Raw genomic sequence first — 24,098 nt, 5'->3', positions numbered from 1 at the left:
GCGGAAAGCACATTGCCGGTGTCCGTGTTTTGCGCATCCGCGGATCCGTGGATCCGCAAAACACATACGGACGTCTGAATGGAGCCTTACAGGGGGGTGATCAATGACAGGGGGGTGATCAGGGAGTCTATATGGGGTGATCACCCCCCTGTAAGGCTCCATTCAGATGACCGTATGTGTTTTGCGGACCCGTGGATCCGCGTATCCGCAAAACACATACGGACGTTTGAATGCAGCCTTACAGGGGGGTGATCAATGACAGGGGGGTGATCAGGGAGTCTATATGGGGTGATCACGTCCCGTAAGGCTCCATTTAGACGTCCGTATGTGTCTTGCGGATCCGCGGATCCATGTATCCGCAAAACACATACGGACGTCTGAATGGAGCCTTACAGGGGGGTGATCAATGACAGGGGGGTGATCAGGGAGTCTATATGGGGTGATCACCCCCCTGTAAGGCTCCATTCAGACGTCCGTATGTGTTTTACGGATCCGCAAAACACATACGGACGTCTGAATGGAGTCTTACAGGGGAGTGATCAATGACAGGTGGGTGATCAGGGAGTCTATATGGGGTGATCACCCCCCTGTTATTGATCACCCCCCTGTAAGGTTCCATTCAGACGTCCGTATGTGTTTTGCAGATCCGTGGATCCATGGATCCGCAAAACACATACGGACGTTTGAATGGAGCCTTACAGGGGGGTGATCAATGACAGGGGGGTGATCAGGGAGTCTATATGGGGTGATCACCCCCCTGTAAGGCTCCATTCAGACGTCCGTATATGTCTTGCGGATCCGCGGATCCATGGATCCGCAAAACACATACGGACGTCTGAATGGAGCCTTACAGGGGGGTGACCAATGACAGGGGGGTGATCAGGGAGTCTATATGGGGTGATCACCCCCTGTAAGGCTCCATTCAGACGTGAATGGAGCCTTACAGGGGGGTGATCAATGACAGGGGGGTGATCAGGGAGTCTAATATGGGGTGATCAGGGGTTAATAAGGGGTTAATAAGTGACGGGGGGGTGTAGTTTAGTGGTGTTTGGTTCTACTTACAGAGCTGCCTGTGTCCTCTGGTGGTCGATACAAGCAAAAGGGACCACCAGAGGACCAGGTAGCAGGTATATTAGACGCTGTTAACAAAACAGCGTCTAATATATCTTTTTGGGGTTAAAAAAATCGCATCTACAGCCTGCCAGCGAATGATCGCCGCTGGCAGGCTGTAGATGTCCTCGTTTACCTCCCGATCCTGTGAACGCGCGTTCACAGGAAATCTCACGTCTCGCGAGAGGACGCGCCGATGCGTCCAGGAGGAACAGATCGACCGCCCGTAGGACACAATCCTGCGTTAGGCGGTCCTGAGGCGGTTAAATCCAGGGGACATTAGGCATTCTTATTACTACTGGAGGCTCTATAAGAGGGATCCGCATTATTTGTACTAAGAGCACTATGGGGGCCTTATTACTACTGAAGGGTCTGTAGAGAGCTTTATTACCACTGGGGGGACAATAGGGGGCCTTATTTCTACTGGGGGCTCTGTAAGGGCATTATTAATACTGGAGGGCTCTTCTACTAATGGAGGCACTCTTGTGGAGCATTATCACTGTTGGGTCCAGTAGGGGGCAGTATTACTAATGAGAGCATTATAGAAGGGAATTACTTTTGGTGGGATTATGAAGAGTACTGGGGGTATTCAGGATAGTATTTGGGGGTACAGAAAAGTAAGGAAGCTAAGATGTCTGTGCGTCACACTCTGCAGAAACGAGGCGCGTCTGAGAGAAGTGTCCGGATCGAATGGAGAAGATGATGACAGAGAACCTGGGAGGCCCTAGATGTGAGAGGTACAGTACAGACCAAAAGTTTGGACACACCTTCTCATTCAAAGAGTTTTCTTTATTTTAATGACTATGAAAATTGTAGATTCACACTGAAGGCATCAAAACTATGAATTAACACATGTGGAATTATATACATAACAAACAAGTGTGAAACAACAGAAAATATGTCATATTCTAGGTTCTTCAAAGTAGCCACCTTTTGCTTGATTACTGCTTTGCACACTCTTGGCATTCTCTTGATGAGCTTCAAGAGGTAGTCCCCTGAAATGGTTTTCACTTCACAGGGATGCCCTGTCAGGTTTAATAAGTGGGATTTCTTGCCTTATAAATGGGGTTGGGACCATCAGTTGCGTTGAGGAGAAGTCAGGTGGATACACAGTCCTACTGAATAGACTGTTAGAATTGGTATTATGGCAAGAAAAAAGCAGCTAAGTAAAGAAAAACGAGTGGCCATCATTACTTTAAGAAATGAAGGTCAGTCAGTCAGCCGAAAAATTGGGAAAACTTTGAAAGTAAGGGCTATTTGACCATGAAGGAGAGTGATGGGGTGCTGCGCCAGATGACCTGGCCTCCACAGTCACCGGACCGGAACCCAATCGAGATGGTTTGGGGTGAGCTGGACCGCAGAGTGAAGGCAAAAGGGCCAACAAGTGCTAAGCATATCTGGGAACTCCTTCAAGACTGTTGGAAGACCATTTCAGGGGACTACCTCTTGAAGCTCATCAAGAGAATGCCAAGAGTGTGCAAAGCAGTAATCAAAGCAAAAGGTAGCTACTTTGAAGAACCTAGAATATGACATATTTTCAGTTGTTTCACACTTGTTTGTTATGTATATAATTCCACATGTGTTAATTCATAGTTTTGATGCCTTCATAGTCATGAAAATAAAGAAAACTCTTTGAATGAGAAGGTGTGTCCAAACTTTTGGTCTGTACTGTATGTGCTGCTGTATAGCAAGTACAGCAAAATGTCTTCAGTGCTAGTGCGGTTGTTCAACTTACAGGATTGGGCCATATGCATTGGTGCTTGGGCCCCGGATCTTTTGAGACACTAGCAACGCCCCTGGCTCGATCAATCACTTCGTCTCCTGGCGTTACCGGGTATTTCTGGAACTTCTTCTTATCTTGCGTGGTAAACGGTCTACCCAGTGTTTTACAATACTCCACGGCGACGTAGGCATTAGCATTAGCAGCATTAGCGGAGTACAGACCTGCAAACACGGGTGACCACCGTTCACCTCCCATCCCGCCAACTGCCACGTTGCGACAAGTGGAAAAAATCTGTGGAAAATCAAAAGAAACGGTGAGGGCAGGCAGGTCAGTGCTTGTAGCCCAGCGTGCGTTCCCGCATCTCACACGAGGACGTGTCTGGGGATCCAGAGGAGGTAGCCAGAGTGGGCAAATCGAGGCGGGCCGAGGCATGTCAACGTAACTATGTCATGCCGCTACGCCATCTCCATCTCCATCTCCAAAATTCTCCTGTTTAATGGGGAGCAGCAGCAGTGCGGTGTGGGTGTCGAAAGCGTACTGTACGGCTGTAGTGGCATGCGGCTTAAATAGTAGCGGCAGCAGAAGCAGCATAGCCTGGAGCATGCAAGGCAGTAGGTTGTCTGTCTATGGGTAGTAGTAGTAGTAGTAATAGTAGTAGTGGTAGTAGTGGCAATGCTTTGCATTAATAGCAGTGGCAGTAGGAAATTAGCAGCAAGGAGTAGCAGCAGTCTTATGGTACATGCTCAGAGGCAGGCAATAGGAAGATGGAGGCAGCAGCAGCCTTACGGAAGGTGGTCGTTGCCGACCGCAGCAGTGGCATGATGGAGGCAGCAGCAACAGCTGTACAGAGCATGATGGTCAGCAGGCCACAGCAGTGGCATGATGGCCATGGTGGTATGTTAGAGGAATCAGCTGTAGCCGTACAGAACATAATGGTCTGCAGCAGGGGCGTAGCTAGCAATGCATGGGCCCCATAGCAAAAAAAAATTATGGGCCCCCCCCCCTTGCCATCCACAGATCCCCCTCCCCTAAATAGTGCCATCCACAGATCCCTCTCCCCTAAATAGTGCCATCAACAGATCCCCCTCCCCTAAATAGTGCCATCCACAGATCCCCCTCCCCTAAATAGTGCCATCCACAGATCCCCCTCCCCTAAATAGTGCCATCCACAGATCCCCCTCCCCTAAATAGTGCCATCCACAGATCCCCCTCCCCTAAATAGTGCCATCCACAGATCCCCCTCCCCTAAATAGTGCCATCCACAGATCCCCCTCCCCTAAATAGTGCCATCCACAGATCCCCCTCCCCTAAATAGTGCCATCCACAGATCCCCCTCCCCTAAATAGTGCCATCCACAGATCCCCCTCCCCTAAATAGTGTCATCCACAGATCCCCCTCCCCTAAACAGTGCCATCAACAGATCCCCCTCCCCTAAATAGTGCCATCCACAGATCCCCCTCCCATGACAGTGCCATCCACAGATCCCCCTCCCCTAAACCCTAAACAGTGCCATCCACAGATCCCCCTCCCCTAAATAGTGCCATCAACAGATCCCCCCTTCCCTAAATAGTGCCATACACAGATCCCCCTCCCCTAAATAGTGGCATCCACAGATCCCCCTCCCCTAAATAGTGCCATCCACAGATCCCTCTCCCCTAAACAGTTCCATCCACAGATCCCCCTCCCCTAAATAGTGCCATCAACAGATCCCCCTCCCCTAAATAGTGCCATCAACAGATCCCCCCTCCCCTAAATAGTGCCATACACAGATCCCTCTCCCCTAAACAGTGCCATCCACAGATCCCCCTCCCCTAAATAGTGCCATCAACAGATTCCCCCCTCCCCTAAATAGTGCCATCAACAGATCCCCCCTCCCCTAAATAGTGCCATACACAGATCCCCCTCCCCTAAACAGTGCCATCCACAGTATCAGGTGCCTCCCCCCCCCCATGTGCCAGTCAGTATCAGGTGTCAACCCCCCCCAGGTGCCAGTATCAGGTCAGGTACCAACCCCCCTCCCCCCATGTGCCAGTATCAAGTGCCCCCCGCTCCCCCCGCTCCCCCCATGGCAGTAACAGTCGGGTATTAAAAACAAAATAATAAACACTTCTACATACCTCCATGTCAGCGATGCGATGCAGCCTCTTCCTGTGTCCCTCCCTGTATTGTGTCCCGCCCTGTATGTCCATATATGGAGTCACTGCTTGTATTTCAGAAAAGGTTTCTGCTGGGATTCGAACCCACGACCTTCTGTATCAGAGGCAGAGCACCTAACCACAAGACCAAAAGAGCTGCCTTGCTGCTGACTGAAAAATTATGAGACTTCTACTGTTATAGCTGGCTAAGTGTACATCTATACACATGACAGCTGCTCATATATTGAGATATAGCAGAGCTGAGTGTGCTGGGACAGCTGTCATATAGAGATATAGCAGTGCTGGGTGTGTTGGGGCAGCTGTCATATGTATAGATGTACACTTAGCCAGCTATAACAGTAGAAGTGTCAAATTTTTTCAATCAGTTGCAATGCCTCCTTTATGGTTGTGAGGGTAAATGCTTTGCCTCTGATACACTGATACATTGGAGACACATCAGGAGACTTTAGAATACAGTAAGATTAGATCACATTAGCGAGGGAGCATGAACATTAAGACCGCTGCTGTGAAGGGGGCCCTGAACATTAAGACATCGATATTTAACTAACTTGAAAATAAACTGTCGGGCCCCGAAGCAGCTGCTTCCCCGGTAGTTACGCCACCTCCTGGCTGCCTGTGTGTAGTGTCTGTGTGTGTTAATAAAAAATTAAAAAAACTGAATGCGGTCGGACGGGCCCCCCAGTGGCGTAGGGCCCCATAGCCACTGCTATTGTTGCTATGGCGATCCCTACGCCACTGGTCTGCAGGCTGCAGCAGTGGCATGATAACGGCGGTGGGATGATGAGGCAGTAGCAGCAGCTGTAGCTGTACAGAACATGATAGTTGACAGGCCGCAGCAGTGGCATGATGCAGCAGCTGCCATACAGAATATGATGGTCAGCAGGTTGTAACAGTGGCATGATAGCGGTGGTAGCATGGTGAAGGCAGTAGCAGCAGCTGTAGTTGTGAAAAACATGGTGGTTGGCAGGCCGCAACAGTGGCATAATGGTGGCGGTGACATGATTAAGTAGGCAGATATGAATACAGTAGTAATTTGGGCGAGATAAAGTTTGGCTCCACAGAGCCAATACATTTTAATGCTGTACGGAAACAGCATTAACATCAAAGTTTTTGAACAAATCAACTTTGGATCTATGATCCGAAGGTCGATTCTCTGAAGCTTAGTCAGCGGCATCACCAAATCCCAAAGCAGATGTGGCCCTGGGTATTTTATGGGAGGTACGTCGCCTCTTCTCTTTATTACTGCCACTGCCACCAACACCATCCATTGATGTTGTCTCCTCCTCAGGACCCCAATCCAGCTCCTAGGTCTTGTTCATCACATCATCATTGGAGTCCTCAGTCTATCAGACTGTGAGATATCATGGTGTGCTCCTGGGCCCCCTCCCCTGCTCTGCGTTTTCCCTGACTGCCACTGTCACTGCCCCCACCTTCAATGCTGTGGATACAGGTGGCACGATTACAACCACCATCAACACAGATATGCATGGGGTCTCCAGCCTCCTCCCCAACCTCCTCCTCAGGGCAGCCCAAATGGTGACAGCTCTCACACAAGTTATCAACAGGGAGACTATCTGCCGTAAGGCATTGTAGGGTTTTTGCAACTTCTTAGGAAAGAGGAAGGCACCCCACTAGGAACGCTGTGACCCCTGGTTCCACAGAACAGTGTCACCTCCACGTCATCCTGGTGCTACTGAGAGGAGGACTGAGCCATCTATTCAACAATCTCATCCTCTTTATTCTCAACGATAATGTTGTGCCTTTCCGAAGCCAGCAGGGACAACTACGGCCTACTGCTACTACTATTACTTCTGGACAGATAGCTGGTGCTGCTACTACCCACTTGGTTACCACATGGCTCTGGGTCAATTGTTGGATACCCTTCAGTAGCCCTAGCATATTTGGGCCTAACAGATAATGTTATGTGTTACCATGTGTATTTGTATAGTAATCACGTATATGCAGGTTTTAATAATTTCCAACAACCCACAAATAAAAATTGATTGGAAATGTGTGGAGACAGAAATAAATGGGAATGGATTTAGGCCTAAATTCTCTTTCACTCACAGATACTTTTGTGTGCTACCCTGTGTATTGGTGTAGTAATCACGTATATACTGGTAATTAAATTAAATAACCCCCCCCCCCCCCTGTATTGAGAAGGAAATAAAAGGAAATGGATGTTTGAGGTCTGATGCTTAATATCATGTTATCACTCACAGATAATTTGGTGAAATACCCTGTGTATTGGTGTAGTGAACACCTATTTGCTGGTTTAATTTAATTGTACAACTCTTAATAAAATTGTGAAACCATGTTGAGAAGGAAATAAAAGGAAATTGATGATTGATGCCTGACTCTTAAAATCAAGTTATCACTCACAGATTATTTTGTGCGCTGTTCTGCGTATTGGTGTAGTGAACACTTATATGCTGGTTTAATTCAATTGAACAACCCCCAAAAAAATTAGAACCATGTTGAGAAGGAAATAACCGGAAAAGGATGATTGAGGACTGACGCTTAATATCACATTATCATTCACAGATAATGTGGTACACTACCATGTGTGTTGGTGTAGTGAACACGTATATGCTGGTTTAATTCAATTGAACAAACCCCCGAACAAAACAAAAAATTGGAACTCTGTGAAGATAGAGAAATAAATGGATTTAGCCCTGATATGTTATCAATCACTGATTTATATGGTTTTTCAAACTATTATTATTTTTTTATTAACTATGTGAGATGCTCTGACATGGAGTTTGCACTAGTATTCTATATGCTATGCAAGATTGATTGATGGTAGAACATATGTTGTACAGTTTTACGCTTATTCCATCCCCACCAGCCCAAAAATAGATTTCTGTTAAAATGGGAAAAATGAAAGTATTGTCCTTGCAGGTAGGTGCTTTTCAGGTTTTCCGCAGCTGCAGTTGTGCTAGGAGACAAAGCCAGATTCAGCTCCTCACTTCTCTGGCTGACAGCTTTACCTGCTTGTCCCTATTCTAAACACACAATTCTTCTTCTTTCTAATTCTAGCCTTTCCTTCAATGTCCCTGGCAGTAGAATATGACAAGCTTGATTTATTTTTCACTGTCCCTGACTCTCTAAGATTGTTTTCCTGGCAGACACTGTGAGACCCATTCACCCTCATTCACAGCCCAGCATTGAATGATGTTATGCTCATTCTGCTAGGGCACTTACTTGCCCGCTGCAGCACTGATTGGCTCATGTCAGACTGGGAGCCAATCAGGGTAATCCCTCCTACACACACACACTTCTTCTCAGGGTCATGTAAGCATTCTTCTTCCTCCCTAGGAATGAACGGGTTCACTCATCTTTAGTATAGAAAACAGATACGACTTTTCTTTTTTGAATTCACTCCTGATTTTGGCTTCTAAAACTGGATCATAAAAAATGAGTCTGGATCAGACTGTGTGGCCGTACAATCTTTGTTATGTTATTTAAAGGGAATCTGTCACCACTTACCTCCATAATAATATAAATGAATAGTTGGAGGTACGCTTGTCTACTGATTAAAACGCCTTCAACCCATCCCAAACGGTGCTTGTATTCCAGAGAAATTCATGCTTTTATTATATACAAATGATCTTGGTGCAAAGAGAGTGTCATCGTTGCACCTTGTTGCAACAAAAGTTCTGCTCCTTGATGGGACCATGCAGTGGTGATGTAATGGTGCCTGGTCCTGAACTCTTGCGCATGAGTGTTTACCTCAGGGGTCGACGCATGTATAGTACAGGTGTAATGCTTGTGTAACGCCTAGGGGGCATTACCACCTTTGTGTGCCCCCCACTATCTCTTTTTTGGGTGATTTTGTGTCATCCTTTACACCAACTTCCATGTCCTGCAATAATGTGTATTTCCTATGTTTTCAAATGTAATGTTCATGTAAGGTGCCTGGTTTACCAGCAGATGGCGGCAACATTGGCAGAGCTAGTTTACATAGAGTGGAACTTGTCTTTCTATTCTAGCCCTCTCTAGAGCGGGAGGAGTTCAATGTTAGTTAAGTCAGTTCAGAGGAGCCCCTGTATGGGGAAGCAGCAGGCCCTCGTCCCTGCTGGACGAGCCTGCAGAAGTTAGTCTTAAAGCATCCCCTCCTTGGGGAAGGCTGTGTGCCAGCCAGCAGAGACTGTATGCTCTGTTGGGCCCAGAGGCCTAAACTGAGTGCCTCCAAAGTCAGGAAGAAAGAGAAAGACAAAGAGAAAGAGAAAGATACATATCAAGATAAAGACAGAGTCAGACTACAGAAAGCTAAGTTGCAGCCTACAGCAGAAAGCAGAAAGGAAAAAGTTTCTATTTAATCCAGCCAACATAGCAGAGCTGAAAGAGTACAGATATAGCAGATTGTGTTTGCCTGCCAGAATTAATGCAGAAATCTGCTGATAGCCAAGATAAAGTTGGATGATTGTTCCCTGATTAAAGTTTATGCCAAGTAAAGCTGTTAACTACTTCAATAAAAGTCTGGACTCCAATCATTTCTACAAATCCCTCAACTGTTAACCCTATTATCACTGCTGCGGATGACCATGCTTGGGGTTCCCGTATATCCAGGTAGGAGCACCATGACAAGTGCACAGCCACACCTAAAGGGACACTATAGGCAGCCCTTACACCACTCTGGTATTCCTACACCTGGGTTCCACTATCACCTTCTACTTAGGGGGATTTCGTCCCTCGTTGCTGAAATGCAACTGGCGTCACGACAAAAAATCTTATAACACCATAGAAGAGACCCCTGGCGCGGGACTAGCCCGCTGCACTTGCCAGGCAGAAGGAGTCTGTACTGCTCTTACGCTGATCCCCAAGGTGAATGCGTAACCACAAGAGTGTCACTCAAAGATGGGGGGATGCAGCCACCTATGAAAGAGAGTGGAGTTTTTGTGGGAACATCTGATAATTCAAGACAAAACAAGCACACATCTGAAAATTCATTTGGTGCTTGGACACCAAATGAATTTGGTGCTTGGACACCCGCTCATTACTAGCATTACTTTGTGCCAATAGTGGCTAATCATTGGGGGATCGTTGTCTGAGGCCTTATGGATTTGTAGAATGCAGTGGTACTAGAAAAATCCCTTTCTCACTGCTCCTCTTTTTTGGTGGCCCGTTCTAGTAAATAGCTGATCTTATGGCCTTTAAAAAGGAGATGACAAGAACCTTGTGACTGGAGCCAGACTGCATGTGATGCTTAGAAAATGGAAAGAAGCACCAGAATGGCCATCATGTGGGATACTACTGTTCTTTTCTGTATTTTTTTATAAGTGATCCCCTTCTTCAAGGTCTATGGCTACTTACTAGAGATAAGCAAAACTATTCTAAAATTCAGGAATTTGACATGAATTTTCCAACAAAGTTTGGGTTCAACAGTGGGGAAGCGAGATAGTGTTCCAGGCAATCTGGGAACTTGTGACTCAGGATAAATGTATTTGGACTTGGATCAAATTGGACAACCAATTTTAAGAAATGCGCTAATTTCTTCTACTTACTGTATGGATAGCATGACCTTACTCTTTTGATTTATCCCTTTAATGAACAAAGAGCAATTTGAGGGAAATGGGGCACACGGGGCAGTTTTTTCATATCATTTTTTTGTATTTTTTTCATTTATTAGGGTTAATATGTATGAAAAAAAGTATCTTTTTTACATTTACAGTTCCTTTTTCTAAATTTTCAAAATTACACTGAAATATATTATCTTTTTTATAGCTTTAATATGTAATATGAACAGTCTTGGATTACGTGGGGGCTATGGTGACATTTGCTTTACTTATTTTTGTATATAAATTTTGACATAACATGTCCCCCACAAAGTCATAAAAGACCTCCGGGAGACATTCACTGCTGTAATGCCGTGGGGTCCTATGATCAGTTTTGAAGAAAGGCAGGGACACAACAAAGTCTCTTCAACACTGTTTATTGCTTGTTCCAGCCAACTTACAGTTCAGTTACAGCCAGATCGCAGCCGGGTCAGGAAATCAGTCCACAGGCCAGTGTTTGCCTCACACGTGCCTTGCAGGGTGGGATCTGCAGCCTCTCACTCAACAGACACACCCTGCTTCCTGCTGCTGACTTTTAAAACACAATTGTGGACATGAGCCACATATAAACCCCGTTCTAATATATTGTGTATTGTCATCATGTCTCTCAGTGTCAGGGTAAACCATTGGAGTGGATATCTTCCTGTGTATGTGGAGACACAGCTGCTGGGCGCAGAGGTCTCCGTCGGCGAATGGTCCATGTGCTAAGCACTGGGCTGTGGGTCGGGGGAGACTGATGTGTTCAGCAGAGCAGTGTTTTTTGGGGTGATGTATGGACACTGGCTAGGGCCCCCGCGCAAGACGCAGATTTATTGGCTTGGCATGGATGCATTTGTTAAGAGAACAATAAATGAAAGGAACGTGCGTTTGTTGTCTCTAGTGCACCTGATCAGCCGCTGGAGATAGTGACGTTGTCCTGTAAATAAACATGCATGAGGATCATAGTAACTTTATCTAGCATTGATCACTGAGCAAAGCTAGATAAGGTTCGCTCCAGTAGTTATAGGATACATGTGTTTGTGAGCTGGCTATGTTCTCATCTTCCTATGTCATCACTTCCTGTATGTCATCACTTCCTGTATCCTTGTTTTGGGCCAACCCCTTTTACACCTTTTGTTAGTAAATAAAAGAAACAGACTGGGCAGGAGGAGGAGGAGTTGCTCAGCAGAACTTAAGATGAAAACACCTTTGGCTGACTGTGGTTGAGATTTTTACCTTTCCTTACACAAAGACATTGGAGAGCGGATTACAACTATTAATATTTCTACAACAATCTTTGTCTCATTTTGTACAGCACATAAACCTGACATTTTAACAGGGGTGTGTAGACTTTTTATATCCACTGTATATATATATATATATATATATATATATATTTAGTAAAAAATAAGGGTTCTGTTTACATCTTGTTTAAATTCCTCTGTAATGTATCCCTAAATTTTAGTTTTCAGTTACATTCCAGAACAATTTATATTAATGAGAGCATTCGTTCATTGTATGATTGTTTGTGCTTTTTTTCATCAGTGTCTGCAATAATGTCAGGGTCAACAGGGACTAATGTGGAGAAATCAAAAGCTCCAGGATATACAGGGAGATTTTCAGTCCCAAGAAATGCATCAAATGCAGAAGAAGATGAAATCCCCCTCATGGAAACTTTTGGGATTGTCCCAAGAACTTTCAACAAGAAAGGTATGAACTTTTTTTTTTTAAATGATTTTCTTTTTCAAAGAAGACAAGAAAGACAAGTAAATACAGGACACGACAAAGCAAGAGATAGGAATTAAAAAAAATGGTGATTTGGATATTGCAGTACTTAAAGGGGTTGGCTCACTTCAGTAAGTGGCATTTTTCATGTAGAGAAAGTTAATACAAGCCACTTCCTAATATATTGTTATTATCCATATGGTCTAGATTAATTTTTCCATCACATTATACACTGCTCGTTTCCATGGTTACAAACCACCCTGCAATCCATCAGTGGTGGTCGTGCTTGCACACTATAGGAAAAAGCATCAGCCCCTCTGGTGGCCGGGACCATGGGAACACACACAGGGTGGTGCTTTTTCCTATATTGTAGCCTAAGTGGCTTGTATTAACTTTCTCTATATGATAAATGCCACTTACTGAAGTGAGACAATCCCTTTAATTAAAAAGAAAATTGTGTTACACAGTACGTAGCTGCAATAAAACTGAAAATTACAAAAAACACAATCGTCACCCACAGATGTAGCAGGGTTAACACTCAAACGCTTAACTCAAATTTCTTAACTCATCGTGTTATCTTGAAACAAAAGCCATTGAAAAGCAATTGAAGGTGTTTGCTTAACGCATTTAGTTTAGATAACACATCTCATAAAGCATGAGTGTTAACTCTACTACATCTGTAGGTTAAAGTTATCAGTGGTAACAAAAATCCAATTAAAACTATGAAAATAGATCATGGGTGAATATGATAGAAATGGATAAAGCTGTAGACTAGATAGCAACCTCTTCAGCAAAAGACATCCGTCATATAGGTCAGACCTTTCATACTGTTGACTTCATCATCTAAGAAAGCTATGGTATGTTCAAAATGTCTAATATCATTTTGTTTTACTAGAGTTTTTTCGCAACTGAATTAACCAGAACTTTCTCAGCTACTTGCAATAATCTACCTTGTGCTGGAGAGGATATGAACCTACACGGGTCCCATAATCACCTCGAAGCATTACATTCAGACCGGTGGTATCTGTGGTGGTGCTCAGCAAACAGGCATCCAGCAGTATATATCCACATTAGAATATTGAAAGATGCTGGATCTTTCAATAACCTATTGTGAATATATATTGTATTAAGTAATGCTGACCATGGGGATAGGCTGATATACAGGTCTGGCTTGAGAATGTTCTGTAACCTTAACTTGGGAGCAGAGAGAGAGGCAGGAGGAGATTAAGCAAAATTAGTCTAATTTAGCTTATCTTGTTTTTCCCCATAAAAATATACTTGTAATAGTTACCCTACAAAACATTTATACAGCTGGCAACCACCATAAGAACCAAACACCTAAAATTACTAGATCACTCTTTCCATTCATCATGAAAGTACAACATATGACATAGTGATACTAATGGCTGTTACTATATGACATATGTATTCAGAACATTTCTTTGCAGCTAACACACGCTACAGATGTAATGAGTGATTCATTTAAACTTATTATTGAAGATAATTTGCCTGTAAAATATATATTTTTATGGGGTTCTAATGTCATCATTCATACTGTATGTGAATATTTGATGAGCTGAATTTTTGGCTTAATATATTACAATAGGTGTCAAGTCTAAATGCAGTTTGGGTCTGTAAGTTTTTGATTTGTGATACTGAGCCTCTAAAACTCATCACAAGGACTTGGCAGCTGCAAGCTGAGGGGTGCATTGTAGGATGGCTCCAAAAATAAAGATATTTGCAGAAATTCATATATTTACATGATCAATTACTACAATCCATTGCACTCTATTTTGCATAGATTACCTGGAAGTTCAGAACGTAGAGCTGTTCAAGCAGCAACATGAAAAAAATAAGAAAGAACATCACACTGATAGATACTTTAACAACAAACTCATCATACGGCGTGGCCAGACCTTCAATGTTAGAATTGACTTTAATCGTCCATATAATCCAGAGCAAGATCAGTTTTGGTTGGAATATCTTATTGGTAAGTAACCAGTATAAAGATATTTGCTGATATTCATATTTGCTTGCAATTTCTCACTACAGTTGGTTTTGCACTATTCGTGTCATCGTGCTAAGAGTTCTGCCCTGGAAAAGAATTTATGAAGACAGAGCTATTTTATGTCTTCAACAGGGCCACATTAATGATACCACAATCCATATGTTGTGCAGTCATTAAGGGGCCCACCTAAACTTTCGAATTTAAAAGGAAGTTATAAAACCATAAACATGTCCAGGATTAGCAACACATGGCTACGTGTGACATTGCAGCTCAGCCCAATTCACTTCAATGGAGCTCAGCTGCAATACCAGGCACAACCTATGTTCAAGTTGCAGGGGTAAATTTATCATACAGGGAATTCATAGTTATTTTGAGTCTGCGTCGGCATAATCTTCATGCATGCTTAAACATAACACTTGTGTCTAGAGGTGTTACTCCAGTTGTTGTATAACTCTCCTCTACAAGAGTGAGATTACCCCTTTTTTGAGACTTTTAAAACCTCGCAGGTAATAAATCTGGCATATACCTCTTTAACATAGCTAACCATTGCCGCTTTTCCACCCACGTTTTCAAAGTTTCAAGAGTAACGTCAAAACTCAAAAAATCACAACATTTTTGAACAAACATGGCATGCACCAAAAATTGCAACTGTTTGATGCCAGTTTTCTGGCATCAGTGGAAAGATGTATTCCACCAAGGGTATTCAACTAATTAGTCTCATTGAGGACCAACCTAGAAGACCTCAATAATGAGAGCTGAGCTCTTCAGGCTTGGTTCCTGCAAGTGACAGCCATAATAATGGTATAAATAATGTTTTGAGGTCCTTGACAGTGAGAGATACTTAAAGAGGATCTATCTCCTCTCCTTCCTAACATGTCTCTTTTAGCAACTACTTGCATATTACGGTGTTCACTTGTGGAGTAGTGATGGAAGAACATCTGCCGGGACGGTTTGCGAACGCGATCAAATGTTCGCGAACCCATTTATTTTAATGGCAGGCGAACCTGAAAAACCTTAAGCTCATATTTGCAGCCAATAAATAATTACTAGAAGTGCACAAATAGTCCCACAACATGGACAGTGACATACCAGATGTATTATTCGAATTTGCGATCTCAATTCATTATTTTTTTAATGCGAAATATCGGCAATATCATTTTCGCGTACGCGCACACCAGTTATAATTATTTTTTCCAATACCGTTTGTCACTGTGTGTAGCAGAGGGAATACAGCAAAACCGCAAACAAATGCTGCAGTACCCAAATGCACTATAAAGAAAGTATATTATTGGTATATAACACCCCTCTTCTATCAGTTTTTTTGGGGGGCGACTGGTATATCACACCAGTTATAATTATTTTTTCCAATACCGTTTGTCACTGTGTGTAGCTGCGGTATCGCAGCAAAACCGCAAACAAATGCTGCACAATACAAATCCACTATAATATGCTTTCTATGTTAGAAAGTATATTATAAGTGTATTACACCCCTCTGTACTGCACACCTATCAATAGCACACCTATACTAGTCCTTAAGCGGACTTTTGTGGACCTATTTGATAGCGTTTTTGTCCCTAACAGTCTGTCCCCGCTCCACACAGAAACCTTTCCCTACACTGACAAAAGACTGAATTTAAAATGGCGGCCAGATCGGGGCTTTATAAGGTAGAGGGTATGTCCATGTGCTGAAACTTTTCAATTGGCTGTCCTATACCACCTGATGGATTTGTCATGGGTCAAAGTTCTTCACAATGTAAAAGAATATGGCGGGCGCGAATATCGCCACATGTTTTTAACGAGCAAAGTTCGCCGCGAACCGACCGCCGGCCGTACAGCAAAGCCATCACTATTGTGGAGTGTGATGAATACCACACCTCGTGCCCGCTTGGCGTCAACTACGTTGAGCTCACGAGACGCGGTATGGTCACGGGTTTACCAAAAACGCGAAGTTACGCCCTCCAGAGGGGCATGTAAGGTCAGCTTGGTACAGTTTACACACACATCTCCTGTCCACGCGGGTAACAAGCTGAGAGAGCCTTTTCACTGCCGCAGTGAAAACAGCACTGTCTCAGCCTGGGAAATCTGCCACCAGCTCTCGTTTGATATAAGCCCGGTCCGCTAACGGGATTATATAGGGTCAGAAACCAACCCGCGGTAGCTTATAACTAGGCCAAAACACGGACGTGGGTATTCGTGATCGAGATACAAGAGAGCACAAGATTAAATTATAGATTTAATCGCCGTAAGGGCACACTAGATTTAACACAATATACACAGAGAATTTATACAGTGGTCTGAGGTTACAGATTACAGGTTATATGGGTACAACAGGGTTAAGCAGTGTAAAAGTCAGTTACCGGGTAAGATGAAAGTTCCTTTTGGTTGGTTCTTTGCTGGAGTCCACATGAAGGGCCGTGATCTCATCAAGTTCCTGGTTCCCTCTAAACACATTTGTAAGATGTGACCCTTCTTTAGAGAAAGACCCGGCTGCTTGCTGGCACCAGCCTTTTAACCTGTAGCCGGCCCCTCCCCTCCCGGCCTCAGAAGGGGTCCACTCCCCCTCTTCTGGGCTGGCAGCAAATGACCCACAAAACCCTTTGGGGTTCATAGCTCCAGACCAGAGGGTCACAGGGAGATGGTTCTGGGACCAATGGACCTGCCTGGGTTCCGGCTACAAGTAGAGTCCAAACCTGGTACCCTTATGTGGTTTTTATGGGGAGATATGGATATCTCCCTCCCCTGACCTCGTCCCATTAAACAAAGACCATTGGCACGTACATCGTGGCCACCGGGACACAAATATGTATCCGGTTTGCGTCTGCGATGGCCAGGCGATTCATAATTCCTTATGAAAGGTAGGTGCCAACATGTTTGGGAGGTCTCATTGATCCTGGGCAATGGCGGATACCCCATGCTGGGGGTTTTCCTGCAGGATTTAGCTGTCACGCCAGTGACAGGTTTGGGAAGGTCTGAAAGAATTTCTGCACATTAGTTATCTGACAGCCTCTTTTGGTTTCACTTTGTCTGTGTGTTGCTGGTATGTCCACACCCCCTGTTCAGGTGTGGATCATGTGACCTTCACCTCTCCCTATTTAGTCTGACTTTACCCATCACTCCTTGCTCTGGATAGCTTAATTTGGTATTTGGAAGAGCTGGAGTGTGGTTAGTGGGGAAGTCCTGTTCGTCCATCATCCATCAACCTCAGAAGTTAAGTGTTCCGCTTGTTGTGCTTTGTATTCCCCCCCACCTTTGTTGTTTACTAGGCCTCAGCGAGACGCTAGTTCCTTCACCAGGGAAGGAGTGGGTTGTCTCTGCCCGGTCATTACTATTAGGGCAACTGAGGGCCACCAGGGTTTTCTAGGTTCCTGTGTATGGGCATCTCTACCATCGAGAGGTGCCCATACGGATAGGAGTTAGGGCCAGGAGCAGGGTTTTATAGGTGGTGACCCTTTTCCTTCCCTAGCGGTGAGGCCTAGTGTCTTTTCCCTCCCTTCTTGTTGTCCTTTGGTGTTTTCCTCTACAACATCCGTGACATTAGCTTGGCTCCAAACTGGTGGACTGAGGTGTGACCTTCTCCACCTGGGGCCTCCTTGAAGCCTGGACGCCCTGGGGCTTTCTTCCTTGCCAACTGACACTCAGATGGCTGGGGGGGTGGAAACTTATTTTGCATGTACACTGAACATGACAAGAGGTGAATCAAGTGACAATCAGGGCTGGGGCTTTGAAGCAGTGCCCTCCTGTGGAGTTCACTACCTCCGCTATCTGTCAGCAAATGGGGGTGTGAGGACATGGCTGACAGTAAATATTAATAATAATATTAATCCATATTCCTCACATGGAGCATCAATTATTATGACTCTGTTTTGTGCCATTCCTTTATTACTCCTTCTAGCAGTTATGACTCAATTACTAGCAGTTTGCAATGAAGGTCCAGCTGGGTGTTACCAGTTGGGAGGGGTATTTCTGCACAGTCTGCCATTATCCTATCAGTGCTGCCAGTGGCAGACTGTGCACGGACATACCCCCAACTGGTAACACCCAGCTGGTTCTTCATTGCAAACTGCAGCAATTCATTCATAAAGTTTAGAAAGAATAATAAAGAAATAGCACAGTCACAAGAATATATGCTCCAGAATTACTATTAGATGGGTCATCTTTAATGCTATTACTAAGAGCTTTTCAGAGGGATATGTTGGTTGTGCTCTTGGCATTACTGACAAAATACATCAATTTGTATAAAAACATAATCCTTCACCCAAAAAAAACAGACTAGAGGATTTAAAGGGAACCTGTCACCAGGATTTTGTGCATAGAGCTGGGGACATGGGCTGCTAGATGGCCGCTAGCACATCTGCAATACCCAGTCCCCATAGCTCTCTGTGCTTTTATTGTGTTAAAAAACCGTTTTGATCCATATGCAAATGAACCTGATATGAGTCCTGTGTCTGGAGATGAGTCAAGCGGAAAGGAGCCCAGCACCGCCCCGCGTCCTCCGAATCTCCTCCTTGCTGGCTGACGTCACAGAGCTGGAGCGCCGAAATCTCGCGATGCGCGAGCTAGCGCATGCGCAGTGTCGGCATCATGTTCATTCCCTGTGCTGGCATCAGCACAGGGAACGAACTACGCATGCGCTAGCTCGCGCATCGCGAGATTTCGGCGCTCCAGCTCTGTGACGTCTGGTGACAGGTTCCCTTTAAGGAAAGGCTGACCATCATAACAGTGTATATATAGTGAAATTGAGGCACACAGATTTTCAGTGTTGCAATTAAATTATTTATTCAGTTTCGCAGTAGTTGCATCCAATTGCCCAATATTTATCTTCAAGGTACAAACAGAATATCTAGACCGGATGTTTCAGTCACATCAGACCTTCATCAGCGGTCAAATTTTTTATCTGTTCTGAAGGGAAGAATGGGTCATCAGGGCTGTTCCCTTCAGAACAGATAACAAATTCAGTTTGTACCTTGAAGATAAATATTGGGCAATTGGATGCAACTACTGCGAAACTGAATAAATAATTTAATTGCAACACTAAAAATCTGTGTGCCTCAACTTCACTATATGTACATTGGCTGGTTTCAGCTGATGATTGGCACCAGAGTCCATTGAACAGAATGCGGTTCTCCACTTCATCATATACATCATAACAGTGTAAACTTCCATCTAGAAGAGCAATCGAAGAGCAAACCTAAATCATATGGCAGAAATAGGCACACTACTCGTAGCATCTGGGGCAATTAGAAGTGCAGTACTGAGAGTTCCCACTTTATGGACCATGTAGGGAGTTACAGTTTGCCTGATTAGTGAAATGAAGTTGTGTAAGCCTATTATTAGTATACAGTCCTTCCATCTACCTTGGGGCTTGAGTGTTTTTGCTTCACATACAGTACTTTACATGTGGTGGACACCATGCCTGATTTATTGGAGCTTGTAGTCAGTTCCAATAGCTGTGGTGACTACAGCGAGTTGACAGAATAATCTAAAAATTGGTCTCTAAAGGTTTGTTTAATTTGGAGGAAATGATAAAAAGAAACTCCATGGTATGTCATATGTATGTTGAATCTGTTCAAAATTAAGCCATGTCTTTTGCCCCAGTAAGTGTTTCATCTGTGTGATACCTATAGAAATCCAATATTTGTAGCCCTGATGCAGTTCACCTACAACAGTTTTTTTTTTAGCATGTCAAGGCTTTCTTAATATTGAAGATTTCATTAATGGTTGCCCAAACTTACTTAATTAACAAGGGCAAGTGGTAAGCAATCCCACTAATGCTTATAAAGTGATGTGAAAAAGTATTTGTCCCTTGTAGATTTCTTTTTGTTTTTGCACATTTGTCCCCATGAATTAACTGTGATTAACCGCAGCTTTTGGAAAGCTGAGTTCAATTTCACTAGCCACTAGGCCTGTTTACTGTGATTATGGGGGACTTCAACTACCCAGATATAGACTGGGAAACTGAAAGCTGTACATCCCATAAAGAAAACAGGTTCTTGGCAATAACCAAAGACAATTACCTCTCCCAACTGGTTCAGGACCCAACTAGAGGGACGGCCATACTGGACTTATTATTAACCAATAGTCCTGACAGAACAACATACGTGCAGATTGGGGGACACATGGGAAATAGTGACCATAAAATAATAACCTTACAATTATCATTCAAAAGAGCGTTTCTACAGGGAGAAACAAAAATACCAAACTTTAAAAAAAGCAAAATTTAGCCAACTAAGAGAGGCCATAGGCCTAACATCCTAAAATCTCATTGTGAGAGGTACATACCATATGGGAATAAAAGGTTAAGGAACAAAAAGAAACCAATGTGGATAAATAGAACTGTAAAGAAAGCAATAAATGACAAAAAGAAAGCATATAAATCACTAAAACAGGAGGGTAGCATGGAAGCACTGGAAAACTATAAGGAAAAAAAATATAACATGTAGAAAACAAATAAAAGCAGCCAAACTAGAGACCGAGAGATTAATTGCCAAAGAGAGTAAAACTAACCCTAAAATGTTCTTCAATTATATAAATGTTAAAAAGTATAAATCTGAAGGTGTCAGCGCTTTAAAGAGTAATGAGGGGGGAGTCGCAGAGAGCGACGAGGAGAAAGCAAAGATGTTAAATATTTTTTTCTCCAATGTATTCAATGAGGAAAATAAACTGTCAGATGAAATGCTGAATGTAAAAATAAATTCCCCATAAAAAGTGGCCTGTCTGAACCCAGGAAGAAGTACAACAGCGACTTAAAAAGATTAAAATAGACAAATTGCCAGGACCGGATGGCATACACCCCTGTATCCTAAGGGAATTAAGTAATGTTATAGCCAGACCCTTATTTCTGATATTTGCGGACTCTATACTGACAGGGAATGTTCCACAGGATTGGCACATAGCAAATGTGGTGCCAATATTCAAAAAGGGTCCAAAAACAGAGCCTGGAGACTATAGGCCGGTAAGTTTAACATCTGTTGTGGCTAAACTGTTTGAAGGTTTTCTAAGAGATCCTATCTTAGAGCATCTCAACGGAAATAAGAAAATTACACCATATCAGCATGGCTTCATGAGGGATCGGTCATGCCAAACTAATTTAATCAGTTTCTATAAGGAGGTAAGTTCTAGATTGGACAGCGGCGTATCAATGGATGTCGTATATCTGGACTTCTCCAAATCATTTGACACTGTACCACATAAAAGGTTAGTGTATAAAATGAGAATGTTCGGACTGGGAGATAATGTCTGTATATGGGTAAGTAACTGGCTGAGTGATAGAAAACAGAGGGTGGTTATTGACGGTACACACTCAGATTGGGTCACTGTCACTAGTGGGGTACCTCAGGGGTCAGTATTGGGCCCTATTCTCTTCAATATATTTATTAATGATCTTGTAGAAGGCTTGCATAGTAAAATATCAATTTTCGCAGATGACACTAAACTGTGTAAAGTAATTAACACTGAAGAGGACAGTATACCACTACAGAGGGATCTGGATAGATTGGAGGCTTGGGCAGATAAGTGGCAGATGAGGTTTAACACAGACAAATGTAAAGTTATGCACATAGGAAGGAATAATGCAAGTCACCCGTACATACTAAATGGTAAAACACTCGGTAACACTGACATGGAAAAGGATCTAGAAATTTTAGTAAACAGCAAACTAAGCTGCAAAAAACAGTGTCAGGCAGCTGCTGCCAAGGCCAATAAGATAATGGGTTGTATCAAAAGGGGCATAGATGCCCGTGATAAGAACATAGTCCTACCACTTTACAAATCGCTAGTCAGACCACACATGGAGTACTGTGTACAGTTCTGGGCTCCTGTGAACAAGGCAGACATAGCAGAGCTGGAGAGGGTCCAGAGGAGGGCAACTAAAGTAATAACTGGAATGGGGAAAATACAGTACCCTGAAAGATTATCAAAATTAGGGTTATTCACGTTAGAAAAAAGACAACTGAGGGGAGATCTAATTACTATGTATAAATATATCAGGGGTCAGTACAGAGATCTATCCCATCATCTATTTATCCCCAGGACTGTGACTGTGACGAGGGGACATCCTCTGCATCTGGAGGAAAGAAGGTTTGTACACAAACATAGAAGAGGATTCTTTACGGTAAGATCAGTGAGACTATGGAACTCTCTGCCTGAGGAGGTGGTGATGGTGAGTACAATAAATGAATTCAAGAGGGGCCTGGATGTATTTCTGGAGTGTAATAATATTACAGGCTATAGCTACTAAAGAGGTGTCATTGATCCAGGGAGTTATTCTGATTGCCTGATTGGAGTCAGGAAGGAATTTTTTATTCCCCTAAAGTGGGGAAAATTGGCTTCTACCTCACATTTTTTTCTTTTTTGCTTTCCTCTGGATCAACTTGCAGGATGACAGGCCGAACTGGATGGACAAATGTCTTTTTTCGACCTTATGTACTATGTTACTATGTTACTACAGCTTCTACCACTGTAGAATCAAAAAACCCTGCCTGAGAACATAAAGTAGGCCTAAAGATCTCAAAAAGCAACACATCATGCCCTGATCTGAAGATATTCCAGAAGAGAAAGAAAGTCATTGACATCTATCAGGCTGGAAAAAGTTACAAAGCCATTTATTTTGGAGTCCAGTAAACCACAGTGAGAGCTATTATCCACAAATGGTGAACCTTCCCAGGAGTGGCCTGCCTACAAAAATTACTCCAAGAGTGCATTGATGACTCATCCAGGAGGTCACAAAAGATCCCAGAACAACATCTAAAGCACTGCAAGCCTCACTTGCCTCAGTTATGGTCAGTGTTCATGATTTAACAACAAGAAAGAGACTAGGCAAAAACGGTATCCATGGGAAAATTCCAAGGTGAAAACCACTGTTGATCAAAAAGAACACAAAGACCCGCCAAACCTTTTAGGAAAATATTCTGTGGACTGACTAGACAAAAGTCGAAATTTTTGGAAGCTGTGTGTCCCATTACATCTGGCGTAAAACTAACACAGTATTCCAGAAAATGAACATCATACCGACATCAGTGTGATGTCAGCTTTGCTGCATCAAGACCTGCACGACTTGCTGTAATTAATGGAACCATGATTTCTGCTCTGTACCAGAAAATCCTGAAGGAGAATGTCCAGCCAGCAGTTTGTGACCTTAAGCTCAAGAGTACTTGGGTGCAGATAATGATCTGAAGCACACCAGCAAGTCCACCTCTGAATGGCTGAAAAAAAAACAAATGAAGGTTTTGGAGTGGCCTAGGCAAAGTCCGCACTTAAATCTGATTGAGATCAGACCTTAAACAGGCTGTTCATGCTCGAAAACCCTCCAATGTGGCAGAATTAGAACAATTCTGCAAAGAAGAGTGGGCCAAAGTTTCTCCACAGAGATGTGAAAGTTTTTGCAAATGCTTGATTGCAGTTGTTGCCGCCAAGAGTGGCACAACCAGTCATTAGGTTTAGGGGGCAATTACTTTTTCACATAGGACCAGATTGGTTTGGATAGCTTTTTAATTTAAATCATCATTTAAAAACTGCATTTCCTCAGCTTACCTTTGTCTGATATTCAAATTTGTTTAATAATCTGAAATATTTAAGTGTGACAAATGTGCAAAAACAAAAATAATCTGTAAAGGGGCAAATACTTTTTCACAGCACTGTACCTGGAGACAAAAAAAAACCTTCTGGGCCCTTGATCATACAGAGGACCATAGGTCCAAGTATTTAATTTGTGATGCTAGATAGTGGTTAAAGAAGTTGAGGAGTGTTAGGCCTTCCAGACTTTTGGAGCATCTCAAAGTGTTCAAGTTTAATTCTTATACCAGACCACAGGAACAAAACCAGAAGGCTATCCAGTCTATGGA

The 24,098-nt window shown here is 43.4% G+C and overlaps 1 protein-coding gene across 3 annotated transcripts in view; it reads left to right on the top strand.

The window, feature by feature from the left end:
• The window catches only part of F13A1 (coagulation factor XIII A chain), a 256,915-nt gene that overhangs the window by 22,208 nt on the left and 210,609 nt on the right, over window positions 1-24,098 (top strand). For all 3 annotated transcript variants that reach the window (XM_040432510.1, XM_040432507.1, XM_040432508.1), the window contains exons 2-3: window positions 12,072-12,236; window positions 14,053-14,241. In XM_040432510.1, the coding sequence (XP_040288444.1) occupies window positions 12,083-12,236; window positions 14,053-14,241 (343 nt within the window). In that variant the 5' untranslated portion in view covers window positions 12,072-12,082. The remainder of the gene's footprint in view (window positions 1-12,071; window positions 12,237-14,052; window positions 14,242-24,098) is intronic.

Source organism: Bufo bufo, chromosome 5 (genome assembly GCF_905171765.1).
Source record: "Bufo bufo chromosome 5, aBufBuf1.1, whole genome shotgun sequence".
NCBI lineage: Eukaryota > Metazoa > Chordata > Amphibia > Anura > Bufonidae > Bufo > Bufo bufo.
Note: the sequence above shows the minus strand (reverse complement) of the source record. Positions and strands in the feature narration are given on the sequence as shown.